Source organism: Natator depressus, chromosome 6 (assembly GCF_965152275.1).
Source record: "Natator depressus isolate rNatDep1 chromosome 6, rNatDep2.hap1, whole genome shotgun sequence".
NCBI classification, from domain to species: domain Eukaryota; kingdom Metazoa; phylum Chordata; order Testudines; family Cheloniidae; genus Natator; species Natator depressus.
The window spans coordinates 23,882,792-23,905,773 of NC_134239.1; the positions used below are offsets into that span (position 1 = coordinate 23,882,792).

Genomic DNA, 22,982 nt, shown 5'->3' on the forward strand with positions numbered 1-22,982 from the left:
CTAGGCCTATGTCCATGAGAATTCTCAGGACTTAAAAGAAATGAAAACCTCCAGGTAGTAATTCAGTTCATTTCTGCTTTCTTTATTAGTATTAAGTATTCTTAATTTGTATGGATCCTTCTCATACATTTCTTTGAAATACTAACTAGAGTTTTGGTTGCCTCATTCACCTCTCATCATTGTAATAGAAAAATAATTGAATGTATTGCATACTAAAAAGACAATTGGGTTTTAAAGTCAAGCCCTCCAGATAGTGCCAGATGTACTTGCTTGTGGAAGATTAAGTCTGGCTTTGTTCATTCTGTGCACTGAATACGCCAAGGATCCTGTGGAAAAAGTTGCATATGATCATATAACTAGAAATTGCATCACAATGCACATGCAACCCTAATTGTGCACGTGCAATTGTAAATCTATCATTTTCTAACTTAAGAGCTTGACTTTGCCACTTAAGAACCATTCTTCCAAAGATTCTTTGTATGCAACTTTCTCAGTGGTTTTTATTATTATTATTTTTTATTTCTACCTATTTTCACTGTGTGCAGCTAACAATCCCCTATCATGTATCTTCATCAGGGGATTCACCATCCTTTCACAGGCGGTCCTCGAGCTTCTGCCTCATGTGTTGGTACCCAAAGGAGGATGGGACACTGGGTCATTTACTGGATCTGAAGGGAGCAGGCTCTGCAAGGCTCTCTTCTTCCTTTTCCTCTCCCTGGTCACTTCCACACATGCTCTGGCATTTTCCAGTTGCTCCTAGAGCAGTGTTGTGGTGATACTGTTGCTGTGGCAACACCAGCATGGGGCTGGCTTGTTAGAATAATCATAGTCAGTTACTTTGACTTTTCTGATGTACACAAGCAACAGAAGCTAAATAAATGGTGATTGAACATTGCAGAGCTCAGCCAAGCCTGAACAGAATTTCATGAGACAAGCAAAACCCTCAGGGTTTTGTCCTTGCTGAATTTCAAAAGTTATTCAGATTTTCATATTAAATAATCTAAATTTAGGATTCGCTACCAGCTCCCCATCAGAAAAAGGGCTGCATTTAATTTTGTCTTACACCATGTGGCTGAAAGGAATACCTTTAGTTCCATAATGTGTTATCAAGCAGTCTAGCACTGCAGAAATCAAGTAATGCCCTAGAAATTTAAATGTATTAGCTTGTTCATGAATCACGTTTCCTAAAGATTGTGAGTTATTCTTAATGGACAAGGCAAATTAAGTATATGAAGTTTGATGGTGCTCTCCAGACAGAATCTTTCGGTATCTCTTCTCTGGGAAATAAAGGTCATACAATATTTGTAAACCATTTTTCAACTACAAACATCTAGCTTGAGATCCTGGTTTCACTCTCATCCCTTCTCTAATTTCAAATGTATTCTGACTGAATATCATTGGTATTGCTTTACCCTAGACTTATCACATCTCTAACACTAGTGTACTTCCAGATGTAGAGTCAAGAAAAATCTCCTGTGTACTGTTGCTTTAGAAGACGAGGGAGTGTTGTCTCACTATTGCTTTTATGTTGCCAAATAGTGTTTAGCAAAGGATACAGAAGTTAAACTAGGTAGTTACACTCGTGTAACTAGCCAAATTTTTAAACCACTTATCAAAGTACTTAATAACACATTTAAAGTAGTTGAAAGTAATTTAAATTACTAACTTGGGGATCTAATACTTTTAATAAAAAAAAACAACAAAACCCTTGTGCTGGTTTCCATTCTTGTTTACTTCTGGATAATAGTGTTTAGCGGCCTGTGAAAAGCATGACCAGATACTGGTCCATTGTATAGTACCAAGACTCTTAATTTGGGCTGAAAAGAGGTGTTATCTTGCAGAGACACCATGGATAGCGTGAAGCAGAGTGCTGCCTTGTGCTTGCTGCGTTTGTATAGAACTTCTCCTGACTTTGTTCCCATGGGAGATTGGACATCCAGGGTGGTGCATCTTCTCAATGACCAGCATTTGGTAAGCTTATCATAGCATTATTTCTTCTGGGATGCCAAACGTAAATAGTAATCATTTCAGCTTTTGGCCAAAAGGGAGGGTTACCAATTCTGGGGCCGTGTAGTGGAGTAAGGGTGGATAAGAGGAAGTATCCAAGAAGTCTCACTTCCTTTCCTTTTCCTACTTGGAAAAAAATTGATAAAAGCCAGTTAGATTATTTTAAGGTATCACTTACAACTGTGGATTAATGCAAACTGAATTTTGGCTTTTAGGCTTAATAGTATAGTATAATCTTCCTTAGTGTAAACTTAAGGATAGATTTGTGTGTCTGGTACATAACAAATGTCCATCTTTCATTCGACGCTTTTAAACAATTGCACATGTTAAATATTTGATATTTGAACAAAAACATTAGTAATTCTGTTTTCTTCCAGGGTGTGGTTACTGCTGCTACCAGTCTTATCACTACTTTGGCACAGAAGAACCCAGAAGAGTTTAAAACTTCAGTATCTTTGGCTGTCTCTAGGCTAAGCAGAGTAAGTCTCATTAAACAGCCGCAGAGAAATGTAACCAGGGCTGTTTAACTTTCTTGATCAGATTCACTTGGACTGAGTTAACAGACTTGGGTTACAGTTTACTCAGAAACAAACTTGCTGTATTGCTTCTGCAAGTGATTTCAGTCTCTGAATAGTAATGTTTGCAAAGTGCTTGTATAGCCCTTCTGACGTTAATATTTTATTGGTCTGTTGCTGAGGAACTGAACGTCCATAAACATTTCCTCTTGTTGCCTATGTCCTTAAAGATGAAGAAATCCACTGGTGCATAATTTAACTGTAAGCAGTGACATATTTTATTTTTACTATTTATTTACTACACATTATTTCCCCTTCATGTCCAGCCAACTTCACATAAGGAAACGATTCTATTACAGCATGTGGAGACACATCAGACTTTTGAGCTGGTTAAGTACCCACTCCTCTAAAAGAATTGCCAGGAATTCTGTCTCGCATAAGTGGCAGATTTCAGATCTCCATTTGTGCTAGTCTTTCAGTGGACTTCCCAATATTGCTGGGTAACTTATTTACTGATTTTTCCGGTTTGTTCTCTTCTCAAATGTTAATACCTGTCTCCAACGTATAAACCCAAACCTCTAGAAAGAAACACTTCAAGTATGCTTACAAAATCTGCAGGACAGCCTAGGGGGCAAGCTAAGTGGCTAGTTCACCTCCAATCACAAGTGGGAGATCAGACTCACTCAAAAATGGAATGTTGCACCAGATAATTGATTGTTTGGTGTTTTGGATTACGACTACCATTGCGTGGACCTGTTTGTGAGTGTCAGGTCTTCTGTTCTAGAGAGATTTATCATCCCAGGCTCTCTTTTGGTTGCTTTTCTAACTTGGTGGTCAAGGACCCAATATATACAAACCCACCTAATCTGTGTTTATTCCTGAGGGTCTTACACAAGATCAGGCAGTACTGTGCAAAGATTATATTAATGGTACCAGGGTAGCAGATACAATTTTGGTTCACTGAGATACACAATCTGCCACCTAAGATCATTGCCTCTGATTCCAGATCTCATGTTACCAAACAAAAGGTCAATTTTGCACCAGATCTGAATTCCCTCTGTCTCCCAGCCTTGCTGTCGGATGGCGAATGAACCGAGAGAAATCTTGTTCTACATAGGTTCAAAATATTTTGATAAACAGTAGAAAAGATTCTACAGTACAAACTTTCTTGGGAAAATGGATGAGAGGTCGTGAACTCCACAAGGCACTTCTGTATCTGATATTTAGGGCTTCTGATTTTGGGTTTTAATTGCTAAACACTGATAAAACACCACTAATGCAAAAAAATGAAATTGGTGTTTATCCAATAATCACCAGAAAAATACAAGAAATGATTATTTGTATCTATGGTTTTGTCTACACAGAGCAGTAATGTGGACCTCTAAAGTGGCTAATGTGTTGTGCATTCATTAGTCTGAGTAGACCCTGCTGGTGTGCACTAAAGGTTACCCAGTACATTTTAACATAATTCTGTTTTAAGTAGTACTACATTCAAGTAGACTAGGGAACCTTTCAACGATTACTCTATAGGTAAAGAGAGCCCTGAAAAACCTGAATTTTGAATAACTAAAAAAAACCTCAAAATTGCCAAAAATTACTCTCCCAAAATGAAATTAATAAATCCTGAAAAAGAGAAGCGCTGCTGATTTTTTGCAATATCAATCTGAAGCATATGAATCCATTAAGGGTTCACTTTGCCACTATCTGTACCATCTGCTGGTGCATGGGTGCGTGATTTTTTTTTTTTTTTCCCCCTCACTCATCTGTTTTCGAACAAACGCTTTTCAGTCTTTATTAAATTAGGCTTGTTTAGTCCTATAAAACTAAATATAAGACCTTTCAAATTGGTAGAGTTATTGATTACTGATATTGGTACAACTGATATTTTTCAATGTCTTATTTAGATATATTGATTTTTGAATTACTTATTGTATTACTTACACATTAATCCTTATTAGGTGATTTGTTCAGCCTACTAAAAATGAAACTTATACTTTGCCTTTATATACTATTAAAATTTGTTATGTCTAACTGTAAGTTCATTTACACGTTGTATTGGTACTTAAAAAGAACAGTGAACATTTTCATAATGTCAGATCTTATGAACTTCTGTCATTCAGATGCTGATTTTGTGTTTTTACAGATTGTGACATCTGCATCAACTGATCTGCAGGATTATACCTATTATTTTGTCCCTGCTCCTTGGTTGTCTGTAAAGCTTTTGAGGTTGTTACAGTGCTATCCACCTCCAGGTAATGGGGTAAAGAATCATGTTAGTTGCCAACGCTGTTCCATGCAACGTCGGGAGTCTTCCAATTCCACCCTTATGTTCATAGAGTTCTTCTGTAAACTTAGTGCTGACACCAACAATTTTCTTCTCAGTTGGGGAATAACTTCATCTTACGGCAAGGATGGGTATTTAATCAGTAGTGTTGAGCAAAATGAAGTTGTCCAACAGTTTGTCTTGTTTCCTCCAGAAGATGCTGCAGTGCGAGGTCGTCTCACAGAATGTCTGGAAACTATCCTTAACAAAGCTCAAGAGCCCCCAAAATCTAAGAAAGTGCAACACTCCAATGCAAAGAATGCTGTGTTGTTTGAGGCAATAAGCTTAATTATACACCATGACAGGTGAGTCTACTGTTTGTAGTGCAACGCTTAAGGCTACCACACTTGACGTTGTCCTTAACATTAATTTACCTTCTAATAAAATGCAGTTTCATTTTCTATTACCATCTCCTGAAAATTACTACCTGTAACCTGCTATTTTATGATAACTGTCTCCGTTTAGATTTTAAAGAGTACAGTTGAACCCTGGTCACTTGAAAGAATATACACAAAGGACACATGAAATATATAAAATCATATTCATTGAGCAAGAGTGTAGCTTTCTCCTCATGTAAATGTGTACCCGTAGGGTTATCTTGTAAACTTGAAAAAATAAAAAATAAAATTATTTTTGCAGTCCACTCAGTTTGATGATAGACTTGTGCTTAAGCTGCCTGCACACAGATATTGCATGCTCACTGTTTGAGAATGGTTTTGGCTTCAAAATGGGCCATCATTTTAGCTTTTGCTTCTTGTTTGCCTTTGAATAATGCATAACCATAACTCTACTGAAAAACACGATTCAGTTTGTACAAGCTGAGTCCGTATTATCCATAGTGGAAGCAAAGTCTTATATTCACCTTTTTTAGCTGTCTTTGCTGCTGCAAAAATGCTAAAATGCCAAGCAACTACAGCAGGTCTACTATTTCTGAGTCCTAGTATAGATGAAAATCCATTCTAACACTTAATTGCATTAATATCTATATGGAGTCTTGACTGTTTATGCCAGATGTGGGCAAACTACAGCCCGCGGGCCACATCCGGCCCACGGGACCGTCCTGCCCAACCTCTGAGCTCCCGGCTGGGGAGGCTAATCCCAAACCTCATGATCTTTAGGTTTCACTGAAAACTTAATCCTCCTTACCATTTTCACAGGAAAGTTGGGGGGAGGTGAGAGGAAGGATGTTAATTGTAGGGGTGGAGAACTGTTTAAGTGGGAAGCAGATTTGTGGTAGGTTCTCCACCGCTGTCCCCCCTCCCTGCAGTGACGCCGCCGCACAGGCAGCGCTCTGGCCTGCCGCTCCTACTGGGCAGCGTTGGGAGCGCAGCTGCGAGCTCCTGGTAAGGGAGCTGGGGTTCCTGGGGGGCAGTCGGGGAGTGTGGGGCCTTTGGATGGGGCAGAGGTTCTGGGGGGGCAGTCAGGGAATGGGGAACAGGGAGGGTTGGGGGTGGGAGTCCCGGGGGGCCTGTCAGGGGGCGGTGTGGATAGGGGTCGGGAGGGCAGTCAGGGGACAGAGAGCAGGGGCGTTGGATAAGGGGGTGGGATCCTGGGGGGCAGTTAGGGGTGGGGGGTCCCAGGAGGGGGCGGTCAGGGGATGAGGAGAAGAGGGCGGTTGGATAGGGGATGGGAGTCCTGGGGCGCTGTCAGGGGGCGGGGGTGTGGATAGGGGTTGGAGCAGTCAGGGAGTAGTAGGGTTGGATTGGTTGGGGGTTCTGAGGGGGCAGTCGGGGTGGAAAGTGGGAGGGGGCGGATAGGGGGCAGGGGTCAGGCTGTCTGGGGATTGTGCAACCCAGGTGTGGCCCTTGGGCCAAAAAGTTTGCCCACCCCTCGTTTATGCTATACTAAATTTCTTCAGTAAATTTCAGATACTTAAATTGTACTTAATTTAAAAACTGAATAACTGCTTGGGGGCCCACAAGGCTTCAGATAATCTGGGCTGGGCTGTATCTTGGATAAACTTCTTTATCTGGCAATAAAACTACATTGGTTTCTGCTTCAATACCAAGATATATCTATCAGGGTTATGCTTTTACGGTAGTCTGAGCTGCCCTGTGTAGCCTCCTGGGATCCTGTGTTCCATATTTACTCACCATCACAATAAAATACAGGTTTGATATTTTTTAATGTGGAAACTGCACAGGATGCCTCCATGAAGGAGGAAAACAGTTTTTAGTCATCTGGTAATGAATGGGAGGAGGAGTGTATCTGTGTGAGTCCTGCATTCATCTGCATAATGCCGGGAATTACATGCCTTAGTTGGGAGCAGCTGGATATATTTCGATTGGAACAATACTTGGGGGGTATGGAATGGTGCACCGGAGAATTGATTGTTTTGGTGTTTGAGAAATAGTCCCTGAGTTGGTGGATCTGGGCCCTGTTTGTAGTCTTAACCCACTTCTATAATCTAGAGAGAGGCTATGAATGTTTACAATATCTGAAAACTTAATTACCTTCTGCAGTTCATAGATGTGCACTTACTATCTCCATAGGGACACTTGAGTAGTTTGTTTGATTCTTATCCCTTTATCATTCCAATTCTGATGCACACTCCTCTTGTGGAGTAATTACCTAGCATTCTTATAATATTTTTCTAATTTGTTGCTTTTTACCCTCTTTCACTTTCTCTCCTGTTCTGTGCAGTGAGCCAAACCTGCTAGTCCGTGCCTGTAACCAACTAGGTCAGTTCTTGCAGCACCGGGAAACTAATCTGCGTTATCTAGCACTGGAAAGCATGTGCACGCTTGCCAGCTCTGAATTTTCCCACGAAGCCGTGAAAACTCATATAGAAACAGTTATCAATGCATTGAAGGTAAATATCAAGGTTTAAGAATTCTGGTATATGTTCTGCATCAGTTTTGAATCTGTTGCCCTTGTGCTAAGCTCATCAGTGCTCTTACTTCTCAGAGTAGTCATGTCATGAGTTTTCTTACTTTAGCCACATTATAATAACATTCAAATGTCAGAAGACAAGACTTGAAAAGGAAGGAAGCAGTAGTCTGTAACGTACATTCTTGCAGGTTTTTATCGGTGGACGGATGTTTGTGCCTCAAACCCCACTACTCTAGGCTCAGTTGCAATTCAGACATCCACTGAGTAAAAACCTGCTAATGAATTCAACACAAGGGCAACAGATTCAAAACACAGTACAGAATTGGTTTTTATCAGATAGCTTGATTTCTTCAGTGTTCTGTCCAGTAGCACCTCTGAAGTATATTAATTATTTTCTTCTAGATTCATAAGGTGGGCTACATGCCCCAGTTTGTCACAACAAGTACCCTTAATGCATTTAACTGCAACTTCCATTAATGCTGAATAAGTCTGATTTAAAACCTCCAGATAGCTAGTTAATTTCCCCTTGTTCTGACAGCTTGACAATCTTAGTAATGCTCATTCATGTCCCATAAGGTGGCAAATGCTAAGTTCTATACAAAAAGGTAATAGGCCATAAGGATTAAATGGATCAGTACTATCTCTGCATTACTTGGTAGGGTTTGATATGTCATTTTATACTAAGTGCCTTTCCCGTCCTCCAGGCACTTCTACACGTTTTAAAATATACAGTAGAAAAACAAAGTGCACTAACTATGAAATAACTTTTACACAATCACTCTTGCCCAAAATAGATAAATAGACCTCAGCTAATCCCTTCCCTTGATGCTTGATGGAGGTAGGAATGAAGCAAGCAGCTTGTATTACTGGAAATACAGTGCACTCCTAGGTTCTTGGTTGCAGAATGAACTTGCATAGTACTTCTGTGTAGGAATAACACAGATAACTGTGGCAATTGTTACAATCAATCCTTAACAGTAATTCAGTGTTCAGTAGGGAAGCTGCATCTCTTCAGTAAATTACATAAATTGCAAATGGGAGCTGAAATAATTTTGGATTCTCTTGCCTGTCACATGATTTTCCATAGAACTTCTGCTTTGAGTGAACATTATGGCTTCTCTTACAGACCGAAAGGGATGTGAGTGTAAGACAAAGAGCAGTAGACCTCCTGTATGCCATGTGTGACCGAAGCAATGCCCAGCAGATTGTGGCCGAAATGCTAAATTACTTGGAGACTGCTGATTATTCCATTAGAGAAGAAATTGTGAGTTATTTGTGCCCCCTTTGCCAATCTCAATTAGCCTGTGTTGGAAAACGCAGTATGCTGTTGGATGTTGTGTAATTGCTCTCTATTAAAGATATTTTCAAGGTAGCAAAAACTAAAAATGAGATCTGAAAGGTGGTTGTAGTCTAATAATTCAGCTTTTTATTGTTAGAATTATGTGTTTTGTCCTTGGGAGGAGTGTGATATTAAAAATGAAACTTTGTTCTCAAATTCTGGATGGTGTAGAACTGCGTACTATACTGTCAAATTTCCTTCACTGGCCTCAAGATTTTGTATTTGTTAGATTAGTGTTAAATTGTATGATATACAGCAGAACTCTAGTTTGATTTAATCACACTAAGTTTTTAAACAAAGTGCTAATTTGTATAGTATGTCTGTATGTAATACTCTAATTGTTCCAAAACATAGAACTGTCTTTCAATCCAGAGTACTTCCTGGAAATCAATACTTTATATGAGGTGAGAGTTAAAGTGGAGGGGAAGTGCTCAGGTATATTTTCTTAGCACCCTAAACATGCTGGGAAGATTTGAGTGAAGATTAGTAATTGAAATATCTGTTCTTGGGTACTTGATGTAGTATTAAGTAGTGGCCTCCAGAACCAACTCACAGCTATAACCCTTTAAGGCAGAGGTGGGCAAACTACGGGCCACATTTGGCCCGTGGGACTGTCCTGCCCGGCCCCTGAGCTCCTGGCCGGGGAGGCTAGACCTCAGCCCCTCCCCTGCAGTCATGCCGCTGGGCAGCGGGGCTGCATGTTCTGCAGGGTGGCGCGGCTGCCAGACATGCCGCTCAGAGCGGCATGGTAAGGGAGCTGGGGCTGGGGGGTTGGATAAGGGGCAGGGGGTTCTGGGGGGCAGTCAGGGGATGGGGAACAGGGGGAGTTGGATAAGTGTGGGAATCCCGGGGGGCCTGTCAGGGTGTGGGTAGGGGTCGGGGCAGTCAGGTAGTAGGGGGGTTGGATAGGGGGTGGGAGTCCCGGAGGGGCCTGTCAGGGGGTGGTCAGGGGACAGGGAGCAGTGGGGGTTGGATGGGTCGGGGGTTCTGAGGGGGGCAGTCAGGGAGCGGGAAGTGGGAGGGGTCAGCCTTCCCTACCCGGTCCTCCATACGGTTTTGCAACCCCGGTGTGGCCCTTGGGCCAAAAAGTGTGCCCACCCCTGCTTTAAGGCTTTATCCAGGGTATGAGAGTGTTTTATATGCTGGTAATCTGGGAATATTTTTTCCTCTGTACAACTGCAACAAATTGAGTTATCTGATCAAGAATCTTTAATTGGCTGGTTTAAATTGATCAAAGATCTCACTCGTTCTGTCCTATTCTGTCAGCAACCTGGATTAATTTATTAATTATACAGCTCAAGGATACCATAGTCTGCTTTAACTTGTTTACTCTTCTCTCAAGAAATGCTGTTACAGATACCTCATCCAGGTGCTGTGTGTATAACAAATGCCCTCTGATTTTCAGATACATAGGTCTTAAATGGCTCAAATCTTATTAACTATATTTTTCTACGTTGTTTGGCCTGCCTTTACTAATTGCCCAAGTGTATATTCAGGCAAAACTGACACTAACATCAGTAAGGATTTTATCTGAGCAAGGATTTCTGGAACCTTGTCATTAGATACGCTGTTTTCTACATTCCTCCTCAACTCAACGCTTATTTCAGTGAACAGCGCTTCACAGTAACTTCTTGGCTTGGATCATGCCTTTTTGCTAAGGATACCCATTCACTGTAGATTTCTTTAGGTTTACTTCAGTTTCTTGTTTTGCTCAGGTGCTGAAGGTTGCAATTCTAGCTGAGAAGTATGCCGTGGATTATACCTGGTATGTGGATACAATCTTGAATTTGATTCGTATTGCCGGAGACTACGTCAGTGAAGAGGTGTGGTACAGAGTTATTCAGATTGTGATTAACAGGGATGATGTGCAAGGATATGCAGCAAAGACTGTCTTTGAGGTAAGAATGACAGTTTTTACACTTCCAAGATGGAAAGACCCTCTGCTTCTGTATGGAAGTGCAAACTACACACAATATTATCTAATTAAAAACTCTATTCTCATTAGCCATTCCTGTGATATGTTGATGGCAATTAAATGGCAGTGCTTGAAAAAGAAGAATGACTTGAGTCACGCACTGCTGAAGCTTTGTGTCTTGAATCAGTGAATGGTCTTGCCAGAGACCAAAGTCAGTAGGAAACCTCTATTTCTGATTTGGTTTTCATAGGTAATGCCACAAGACCTGGAGGATTTGTTACTTCGAAAGCTTCTATTTTCAAACACCTTTCTGGTGATATTGATAGTCCATGCTCTTTAATCAAAGTACATAGTATTTCTGAAGGTATTTTATAAAGGTAATATCTAGTAAAAGTGAGACTTTAGCAAGTTTAAAACAAGCAGTGGATTTCCTCCATTATATTAGATGGTATCGACTTCTTATCCCTCTTTTACATACAGTCAGATCACACATACAGAAATGTAACCTTGAATTGCTTTTTTGCTTTTCAGAAATGTTGTGTTCATTGTTGTACCTCACCTATTCCTTTCTATGATAGTGGAGTAGGGGACACAGCATTAGGGTGCTGCCTGCTTGGAAGCAAGGAGACAGTCATGAACTTGCACCCCGGATTGCATATGCCGCAGACAAATGTCTCGTAGCTTGCTTTTCCTCCTCAGCTTAGAAGCATAGAGTTTTCGCATTCTTTCCTGCTGTCTTCCTCCTGCGTCTCCTTCTCTTCATGCTGCCCTGTCAGGGCTCCATGAAATTAGGGAAAAATAAACAAGGACAGAAATGAAGTCTGAAGCAGCTTCCAGCATGGGGACTGAACCACCACCGCCCCTTGCTGACTGTTGTATCAGATACTGTGACTCTCAACTCCTGGTGGGTGTTGAGATGAGAAGCTGAAATAGCAGTTATGATTTCACTGGCTCTGTAGCGACTCAGTTCCTACTGGATTTTAAACCTGATGAGCTTAGTGGTTACCCCCCACTCCCATTGGACATTGCCTGAGATTCCAGACTTGTTCTTTCTGGGACCTGTGTTCTGCAACCACCTTTTGGGTTGGGCTTGTCTCACGCTTAGTCTCAGATCTGGAAGATCTTTATCACTTGCTGTGATACCAGGGATGCTGCTGCCTTGTCTGGCTAACTCCAGTATGCTGGGACTTCATAGACAATTTCAAGAACAATCTCAAAGACCTGTAATGCATTCAGTGATACCTTAATGGGATCTGACCATCCTCCTGCAGGTTCTGATGGGTGTCCTGTTCGAGTTCTGCCTTATTGCTGTGACCTTGTCCAAATGAGGTGGTTGAACTTTCCCATTTCTTCTTGCCCACCTTTCTTTCTAGAAAGGTGGATTTTCCGCATCCTTGGGGATTCATTCCAAAGAGGAATACTGGATTTCCCCCTTTACGAAGTAGTATATTCACCCTTATCCCTATGACACAGTGCTGGTTTTGTTTGGATATTGAGCATGTTCTCAAGTTCAGAAGAAGCTGAACAACTGTTTTAAGGCTGTAAGAAGGGAAAGGTTACAGATTAATATTTTTAGGTGGGTCTGAGGTTGCACTTAGGCTGGTATGCCTCTTCCTAAGTTTTAGAGGCCATTTAACTAGGGAAGCCTTCACTTCACAGATGAGAACTTTCACAATTTTTTTAGCTCCTTCCTTCCCAGTAGGTGGCACCATAGAACACTATCCTATAATTCACTACTGTAGGATAAAGGAGTACTTGTGGCACCTTAGAGACTAAAATTTATTTGAGTGTAAGCTTTCGTGAGCTACAGCTCACTTCATCGGATGCATTCAGTGGAAAATACAGTGGGGAGATTTATATACATAGAGAACATGAAACAGTGGGTGTTACCATACACATTGTAACGAGAGTGATCACTTAAGGTGAACTATTGCCAGCAGGAGAGCTGGAGGGGAGAGAAACCTTTTGTAGTGATAATCAAGGTGGCCCATTTCCAGCAATTGACAAGAATGTCTGAGAAACAGTGGGGGGAGGGGGATAAACATGGGGAAATAGTTTTACTTTGTGTAATGACCCATCCACTCCCAATCTCTATTCAAGCCTAAGTTAATTGTATCCAGTTTGCAAATTAATTCCAATTCAGCAGTCTCTCGTTGGAGTCTGTGTTTGAAGTTTTTTGTTGAAGAATTGCAACTTTTAGGTCTGTAATCGAGTGCCCAAAGAGATTGACGTGTTCTCCAACTGGTTTTTGATTGTTAATTCTTGACGTCTGATTTGTGTCCATTTATTCTTTTACGTAGAGACTGTCCAGTCTGACCAATGTACATGGCAGAGGGGCATTGCTGGCACATGATGGCATAGATCACATTGGTAGATGTGCAGGTGAACAAGCCTCTGATAGTGTGGCTGATGTGATTAGGCGCTATGATGGTGTCCCCTGAATAGATATGTGGACACAGTTGGCAACGGGCTTTGTTGCAAGGATAGGTTCCTGGGTTAGTGGTTCTGTTGTGTGGCGTGTGGTTGCTGGTGAGTGTTTGCTTCAGTATTTCCATCTCACCATCAACCTCAGCGTGGACCAGTCCACACAAGAGATCCACGTCCTGGACACTGTAGCGCTAATAAGCGATGGTCACATAAACACCACCCTATACCAGAAACCTACTGACCGCTATTCCTACCTACATGCCTCCAGCTTTCATCCAGACCACACCACACGATCCATTGTCTACAGCCAAGCTCTACGATACAATCGCATTTGCTCCAACCCCTCAGACAGAGATAAACACCTACAAGATCTCTGTCAAGCATTCTTACAACTACAGCACCCACTTGCTGAAGTGAAGAAACAGATTGACAGAGCCAGAAGAGTACCCAGAAGTTACCTACTACAGGACAGGCCCAACAAAGAAAATAACAGAACACCACTAGCCGTCACCTTCAGCCCCCAATTAAAACCTCTCCAACGCATCACCAAGTATCTACAAGCTATCCTGAAGGACGACCCATCACTCTGACAGATCTTGGGAGACAGGCCAATCCTTGCTTACAGACAGCCCCCCAACCTGAAGCAAATACTCACCAGCAACCACACACCACACAACAGAACCACTAACAGGAAACTAACAGAATTACCAGTCAATAACTTTCCCTTGCCCCATTACTTCTATTTCTTGTGTGTGTACTGCTTACATATGCATATTCCACTTTGTACTCATAGGAGATAATGTGACCTGGCAGCTCTTTGCAAACCTGTGCAAATGCTTTGTGGTTCATGCTTGAGGACCGTTTTCCTAAAATTTGTAGAGTAATGTAGCATCACTATAGTGATACTGTCTAGAGTAGAATAATAGTCTTTCTTTTGGTTGTGTCGTTGATTCTTGATTGATTTTCTTTGTCCAGTGGTTTTGACTGAATGGTCTTTTACAGGCCCTTCAGGCACCAGCATGCCATGAAAATCTGGTAAAAGTAGGTGGTTACATCCTGGGAGAATTTGGAAATCTAATTGCTGGTGACCCAAGATCCAGGTGAGAACACCTTCTTCTAAAACAGACCACTTAAAATACTATAATTGTTTATCATGGAATCTCAGTGCATCTCTTTACAGTGAGTTCTCCTCTCTCTCTCAAATATTACGGTCACATACAGCTCAATGTTGAACTGTTATTAAATAATGCATATGTATTATGATATCAGGAAAACGGAACTATATTTTTTCTCCCTTAAGTCCTCTGATTCAATTCAACTTGCTGCACTCCAAGTTTCATCTGTGTAGTGTCCCCACCCGTGCACTGCTTCTGTCTACCTACATCAAGTTTGTGAACCTATTTCCGGAAATCAAAACTACCATTCAAGATGTACTGCGCAGTGACAGTCAGCTGAAGAATGCTGATGTTGAGCTACAGCAGAGAGCCGTTGAATACCTGAGGCTCAGTACCATTGCTAGTACTGATATCTTGGTAGGTACATAGAGTTAAACATGGAAAAGTCTTTGCAAGTGGGTGACTTCTGTCTGGGCAGGATTCCACTTAAATGTTTTAGTGGATGTTGTTCAGTAAATGGACTGCCCAGAACTTTGTTAAAATGTAGTTAGGGTTGCCCAGTACTGTCTTATGCCATTCCAGACAATCGAGTTCTGCTACATTCCAAACTTCTGAAAATCAAAAAATGAACAGATATGGTGTAATGCAAATATAAATTTCTGAAATAGAATAGAGGTAAGATGCATGCCACCCCGACAACCCAGCTTTAACTCTGCTCCTGGGATCTGGCAGTAGTCGTTGGAATGGCTCACTAAGAGTGGAGCTATAGTAGGTAGACTTGAAGGGGCTATGGGAAAGTGTGGTGTTATGTTCCACTGATACAAATTGCAGCATTTATCTGCGTGTACTCCAGAAGTGTTCATTGTTCGGTGTAGCTGTTTTGAATGGTGGGAGGGATTAGTTGGAGCAGGTTGACAGAGCTGCCACGGTAAGATGAAGAGAGCTTCATGTGTACCTGGAGTTAAATGAGACTCTTCTCAGATTTGAGCTCTTTAGGTTGTGTCACTAATGATGCACAGAAGTCTTGTCATGGGGATTGTCAGCAGTCTGGTGACATAAAGTCTCCAGGACTAAGTGAGATGTAAGTGAAGGCAAAGTCTGTGATGTAATCCTCATGACAAAGGTGAGGGAGTGCTAACAGTTAGCAATTCTGGGGTGATTTGTGGGTGGTGACCTCTGTGTATGAGTGCAGACCAGGTGTAGGTAGCTCTTTTGCTATGATTGATCTAAACCAGAGTTTTGCCTCAACAAAGAGAAGGTTTAAACTTTGTCTTAGAGTGATTATGATCTGTTCCCAGACTGTTGGGTAACATCTCTAAGGGTATAGTGGTGGTATGTGTTATGGCATATTGAGACATTACTCAGAGTTAATGTTGGTTTGCAGGAGTGGTGTATACCTTAACTCTGTGTGTTTCTTAATTTTTAGAGGTTTTAGTGTAGCTGAACTTGATGTCCTAGAATGGCTTGAGGCAGCGCCAGGCAACCTTAATGTTGCATCAAAGATTTTAGACAGATGATAGAAGAAGAAGAAGAAGGAAAAAAAAAGGAATTTGTTTCTGCTCTGTCAACATTTTTGAGCTCCTAAAGAGCAACAGTTAGAGGTGTGGAATTTCACTGAAGGATCATAGTAAAAATATTTTCAGAAATTCAATTCTTCATCAAAGCCCTAGACATTGCACTGGGTTTAAAAATCAGTGTTTGGATAATTCCTTACGTTAAGGGGTGGTCACACTGAAAAGTTACAACAGCGTAGCTACCTCTCTCAGGGGTGTGAAAAACCCAAATCCTGAGAGATGTAATTAAGCCAGCCTAATCCCTGGGTAGACAGTGCTAGATCAATGGAAGAATTCTTCTGTCTACCTAGCTACTGCTTCTCGGGGAGGTGGTTTACCTGCAGAAGAGGTTCTGAAACTGGGGGCGTGGAATGTATTCTTTGGGGGTATGGGGTGAGAAACCACTCAGCCTTCAGAGAGGGGGTGACGAGAGTGGTGGCTGCTGAACCCCTCACATTGCTGTAGTAAGTGTCTACACTGGAGCACTACAGTGGCACAGTTGTGCCACTGTAGCATTTGAATGTAGATGTAACCTAAGGGTTTTTTGTCTTGGTGTGTGCTAGCCCCTCAATAGTTATGTCAGAGCACAGCCCTAATGGGTGAAGGTTGTTAAAAGGGTAGAGCCCCTGCGTTGCTTCAACACCCCTTGCACGTTCCACCTCACAGCTCCAACCCCATTCCCACCCCATTATACTCCCTTGCTACACCAAAAAAGTTAAGAATCTGAATGTTAGCATGGTTATGTATTAAGAAGCTGTTGAGCAAATATCCAGTGACGACTTTCCTTTGATCACACTGGATTGAGGAGCATAAGTCATGATGATTACATTACTCCAAATGCTTACTGCACAGTCATTATCTTCTATATCACTAGTGCTTATTTCACTGACTGCTTCTAAAGTAAAATCAGAATCTGCATGTGGATTTTGGAGCACTTTAAAATATCTTAAACCAGAACAAAACTTCAAAAAGGAGCCTCCATAAAATGCAGGCAAAGAACAACTAACTTACATAACACATTCTTCAAAAACTGCCACAAGTAGGACTTTAACTCTCAGTGCATGAGTGTTGCTTAGATTTAGTGTCCACAGCATGTCACCTTGAGCCACCCAATTATGTCTGTGATGAAAAACAACCTGCAAACCCTCTCGTCTTGGTGCATGTGTGTATTTCACTGTTTTGTCAGTTTAGGTCAACTTGACCTGGAGCTGTAAACTTACTAACTCTCAGTACTGCTACTCCAAAGGCACATGCGTGCTCTGCACTACTGAGATAAATCCCAAGGGGTGATATCAGTTTGGGAAGGATCAAAACCAGGTGATTTTATAAATGTAATGGGTTTTGTTAAGTGGACTGCATCTCAGGAATCACTTGCTCAAATGACCCTAAATTGGGACCACAAACCCGACTGTGCATCCCCATGGGGCACAGCAAATAAAACAGAGTCAGCTTATGGCTTTAAAGCACTTGCTTACTGTTTAAAAGAAGCAACTCTCAAACTTAACTATAGCAGAGCTATTTCTCTACTATAATGTGCTGTGTCTGTTGCATAGGTGGTGTATTTCTGTGCTCTGCAACAAGAAGCAACTCTATAGTGGTGTATGCCTTGAAAGGTTGGGGTGATCTGTTTTCTTGCGTCTACCCGTCTGAAGACACATGTGTTGAAAACTAATATTCGCTTATTTCATGGCAAGGCAACTGTGCTAGAAGAAATGCCTCCATTTCCAGAGAGGGAGTCATCCATTCTGGCTAAGCTGAAGAAGAAGAAAGGCCCCGGCACAGTTACTGACCTAGAAGAGATCAAAAAGGAGAGGAACTCTGATGTGAATGGAGGCACTGAATCCACCCCTGTTAATGCCAGTACTGTGGTATGTTTCCTTAAGTAATTATACCACTTGTGATAACCAAGCTAATACCAATTATGATTTTCTAGGAGGGAAATACAGAGATTCCTTAACATTTTGCTTGTTCAGTGGCTTGTATTGTGCATTCACCGTTTCTTAAATTTGAGGCTCCTGATGTTTGTATAAAGTAGCTGGAAAAGCTGGATTTTAATTCCAGAGGTGGGGGGAAGTAGTGGGTAGAATTTGTAGAAGTTGAAGTCAGTGGGGCCAAATTAGACCAAGACTCTGTGCTTTTGATGATCTGTGTATAGTTACTTTGAAACTGTTAAAATACGTTTAACTAACATTTTGAAAAGAAAATGTTGACATCCCATTCTTGGGATAAATTTTGGACAAAGTGTGTTTGAGTAATCAACTTCATTAACACTCTTAGAAAGAAGCTAATTATCTGTAATGGAGTTCTGTGAAACATTTTAAGTCTAGATGTTCTAATTTTCTCTACTATAGACTGACTTTTGCCAGTTTATTTTTCTGTTTCAAAGCATTCACGACACTGCTGCACTTTTTTGTACTTAAAGTAATCTAATGTGGATGTACTTTAAACTGATTTAACCATTACTTATATTCATTTATATAAAGTCATAACTTGAGTTAAATTGCTGCACGTTTTAAGGACTTACCTTTTAAGTGTAAACAACATCAGTCCTGGGCTTTTCCGTATCTCCCAATTATGCTGAATTGCAAGGTGGTTTTGTGATGGAGTGCTGTCTACTCTACTAAGATGAGATTCATTATCTCTTGTGACTAAAAGCAAAACCAAAATCTGTAACTATTAGGATTAATTTTCTAAGTTTTTTTTTTAAACATTCTGTCCTTAGCCTTGTAACACATTCCATACCCATCTTTTTAAACGCTTCTCCTTTTAGACTTAGTGAAGATACTGTGCTTTCCCTGTTGAACTCTCATAGTGAATGGTACAACTCTACTGTATTTGAAAGTTAGTGACCAAGTTTTCCATCCCAAGATGATATTGTCCTCCATCTTCTTCTGAATGGATATTAAGCCAACCTTCTTGCATACTGTTTCTTCCACCATGCAGTGTTTCATACTGTGTTGTTAGGGAGGAGTGCATGGTAGGGAGAGGTTTCAAACAACATCTTCCCAATCAACTAACTTCAATTTATGTATCTCTACCATAGAAGAGCTTCACTTTATTTCTTATTGCATGGAAAAATAGAATTTGGGGGAGCCTGTTACCTTCTGAAACACTTTTTGGTCTGATTCTAATGTAGACATAAATAAGTGTCTACTCGTAACTTAATTGTGAAGTATCGGGGTAGCCGTGTTAGTCTGTATCTACAAAAACAAGGATTCCGGTGGCACCTTGAAGACTAACAGATTTATTTGGGCATAAGCTTTCGTGGGTAAAAAGCCCCACTTCTTCAGATGCGTTATGCCTAAATAAACCTTAGTCTTTAAGGTGCCAGCGGACTCCTTGTTTTAACTTAAGCGTGTAATACCAAATCTCCTCTTGCAGCTCTGATATTTGAATGCATAAGCTAAGCCCATGCAAATAGTGGAGCACACATAAGTCTTGGTTTTGTTGCTGATTACTTGATTTTTTTTTTATTCCATTTTTTCTGCATAACATTGAAGGTCTTGCCTGATTCTCCACTTCAGGGTTCACTGGCTGAACTGGTTACTGGGCCCAGACCTCGCCCTTGTCGTCTGAATTCTTCTCGTTTAGCCATCCACAACCTTCAGACAGGAGTTCCTTGTTTGTTTAAAGAATTCTTCACTTCTGAGGTCTTTTAATTAGTCCTGTTGCAGGCATGAAGTCTTAAAACTTTTTGCTTTTTGGTGCTTGCAGTTATTCATGACAAGGCCTGCGCTACTTTAGGAAGTGGTTTGGGAGTGAATTATTAACATGCATGCCTATTTCAGTTTAACTATCCAGTTGTCTTAAACATTGATATAGAGACAACTAAGAAATTCAAACTTTTTATGAATAATCAGATACTTACTATAGTGAATTGTTTCTAAATCCTCCTGTTGCTGTAATTTCTCATGTTCCCCTGCTCTCCGTTATTTGATAGATGTCGCTATACTTTCATGGGTTTCCCTCATAGCTACTCTGCAAATACTAGAAATGTCACCAAACTAGAGTCCATCCCATTCAAGACCACCTGTTCTCTTGCTGCATGAAATTTGCACAATAGTTTAAAACCTTGGTGTTGCTAGGCTACTTTTATTGTATGGTAATTGTAATTTTCTCTTGACCTAAGTGCATTTGGATATTTCAGAATTCCCAGTAAGGCAGGATCTTACTCTGCTGTCTCATTTTTTTTCATTAGTACATACCTAATACTAATTAACAATCACTTGCTGCTTTTCTTCCCATGGTAAGGGAAGTAATAAACATTTAACCCAAGCCAGTAAATGCTTTGCATGCATATCTTTAGCACAGCATTGATATTATTTTTTCCTGTTGGTGATGTTAATTCCCTTCACATTTTAACACTGGTTTTTTTTCATCTTTAAAGAGAAGCAATAACATGGAAATTTTTCCCTAACTTTGTCTTTACCTGTAATGGGAGTTTAATTTTAAGCACACTTCTTCAACAAATTAGCTTTTCATAGTGGATTTAGAAGACCTCTTGTGACTACAGATATATATTGGCCTTGATTTTTTTAAAATATATTTTTTAGGGGTGGTACCCAACTTAAGATGCCTGATCTAACATAATTCTCAAAATGAGCAGCCACACTCAAACTGAGGCACCTTTAAGGTGTCTCAACTTGGGTACCCAAAATCACTGGTCACTGCTGAAAATTTTGACCATCAGTGGTGATGAAGGGTATGAGAGGTGTTGTCAGTACTGTGTATATATGTGGTAAGGTTGAAGTTTTTAACCGTATTAAACTAATGGACCTGAAGAGCAGTTGTTGGTTTGATTCTCCACTGCACCCAGGTTCTGCTTAGGAGGCTGAGAGCAAGTCAGTCCTAGCTTGCCTGGTTCTCATCTGCCAAGCCCCAACATAAATTAAACTTGCAGGGAGTAGTGTAGACTTCTGCTGCTGGTGAAAGACCAAGGGTCTTATTCCAATGTAGAATTGGGTGCCTTGTTCAACTATGCCATCTCCTATGCCGCACCCTTGATGTCCACTTTACCTCCCATTATGCTGGAAGGGGTGTGGTTCCAGCACAAATGTGGTAGAGCTGCCAATGTAGATGGAAATCTCCAATACAGATCTTAAGCTGCTTCAGGTTTGCTTTGTGCACCAGAGAATCTGTCCCAAATAACCATTGCCGATTTAAAAAATGGTCACTTTTAAATGCTTATGACTTTTTTGAACTTTTCAGTGGAATCACTTAAAACTTTAGGAAAAAAAATAAATCTAGCTCTGTTTAGCACACGTTGTAAAGTTCTACGAGAAGGACAATATTTCCTTTCCAAATCAGTATAATAAGGCCCCAATTTAACTTTCATTATCTTCACTGTGGAATCACAACTGGCACACCTGTATACATTGTGTCTGGGAGTTTACGTAAGTAAAGTAAATTGTTCCGATATGTCCCCTTATTAATATCTTGCTTTTCCAGGAGAAAGTTAACTATCTTTCCCTCCATCTCCTTCCCTTTGAGGAAGAAGAAAATTCCCAACCAGCAGTCCAAGAAATACAAGTTCATCAAACTTTTAATGCCAGATTCTCCATCCACTGGAACTCCTCGTTCATTTTACTTCATTTGCGACTTAAGTGTTGTTACTCTTCTTGTGTTGGGAAATCTTATTCTAGATTTTATTTCCTTTCTTAACCAACTTTAATTTTAGGAGCACTCTGGTTTCTGGCTTATTAGTCTCAATACTTCTCTTTTGAGTGTGTGCATGGCTTCAGAACTTAACATTGAAGTGTATGAGCAAAGAGCTATATTTGTTAAAAGGAAAGGGTTTTTAATATTCAGGAAAAGATCAGTTTTAGGCATCTGGGTTTGTCAAAATATCCTGAAATTTAGGTTTACACAATAGTCTGTGAGGTTGGGGGACACAAGTAATTTGGATTAGAGTTATGTAAAGTTGGAGTTTGCAAAATAGTACAGATTGACCTGTACTGCTTTTAATGTTCAGAGGTGAATGAGGGAGGTAACTTAACGCACCCTAGTTCTTCATGGTATCTGGTTTAAAACTGGCTTTATGGGAAGATAAAATCTAGTGATGGGAAACTAGCAGCTTTTTGGATATGAAACTACCTGTCTGAGGCCATTTAAAGGGCAAGGTGATAGCCACATGTGGAAGATGTCTCTATTTCCTACAAACAAAACTATTTTAAAAATCTGAGCCAGTCTTTATTGGGGACTGGGGGGTGAGGCACAGTTTGAGATTTGTATTAGTATATATGAGTTAAATGCAACTTTAAAGTGTTCCATTTTATCTTTTACAGTCTACTCCTTCTCCATCAGCAGACCTTCTGGGCCTCGGTGCAACTCCTCTCACCAGCTCTGCTCCTCCCCCTTCCTCTACTGGCAGTTTGCTGGTGGATGTATTTTCAGACTCTGCTTCTGTGGTTGCACCTCTTGCTCCTGGCTCTGAAGATAATTTCGCAAGGTAATTAAAATAATTGTCAACTGAGTTGGGAGTAGGTGGTGCCTCTTATCTTCCACCTTTTCTACCCTACTCTAATGAAGAGTACAAACAGCTGAAACTCCCCCCCCCCCCCCCCCCCCCGTTCCCCCTTAAGAACATAGCTTTGTCAGTCCTACTTCTACGAATAAGTTCCTTAATGTCATGTGAGGTGAATTCATTTACTGATATAATCACCTATGGGCAAATCTAGAGCTTGTTATTTTATGCTTAATATCCAGATTATATTGAGTACAGTAAGACTTAAAGGCAATGATGAGGTCAGTGGATAACTTTGGACCTGGCCGTAAATGATTTCTATTTTATTGCTTTCAGTTTTAGGTGCATAAGGTAAGCTGTTCTTACATTAACACCTACAGCCTGATATTGAAATGAATGGATTAGTTTGTAGTAGTGAACTGTTGTTTCACATTTTGGATTATCTAGCCTAAATTGAATATAATTCCTTTCTTATTCCTGTGCCATGCAGGAC

At 40.7% G+C, this 22,982-nt stretch overlaps 1 protein-coding gene across 5 annotated transcripts in view; it reads left to right on the forward strand.

Moving 5' to 3' along the window:
* AP2A2 (adaptor related protein complex 2 subunit alpha 2) overlaps window positions 1-22,982 on the forward strand; it is a 119,302-nt gene that overhangs the window by 78,294 nt on the left and 18,026 nt on the right. For 3 of the 5 annotated variants that reach the window (XM_074954811.1, XM_074954807.1, XM_074954809.1), the window contains exons 5-15: window positions 1,842-1,971; window positions 2,385-2,486; window positions 4,666-4,774; window positions 5,000-5,150; window positions 7,489-7,657; window positions 8,804-8,941; window positions 10,732-10,914; window positions 14,361-14,458; window positions 14,659-14,890; window positions 17,721-17,894; window positions 22,311-22,474. In XM_074954811.1, coding sequence (XP_074810912.1) covers window positions 1,842-1,971; window positions 2,385-2,486; window positions 4,666-4,774; window positions 5,000-5,150; window positions 7,489-7,657; window positions 8,804-8,941; window positions 10,732-10,914; window positions 14,361-14,458; window positions 14,659-14,890; window positions 17,721-17,894; window positions 22,311-22,474 — 1,650 coding nt within the window. The remainder of the gene's footprint in view (window positions 1-1,841; window positions 1,972-2,384; window positions 2,487-4,665; window positions 4,775-4,999; window positions 5,151-7,488; window positions 7,658-8,803; window positions 8,942-10,731; window positions 10,915-14,360; window positions 14,459-14,658; window positions 14,891-17,720; window positions 17,895-22,310; window positions 22,475-22,982) is intronic. The other 2 variants (XM_074954808.1, XM_074954810.1) reach the window with 1 other exon arrangement.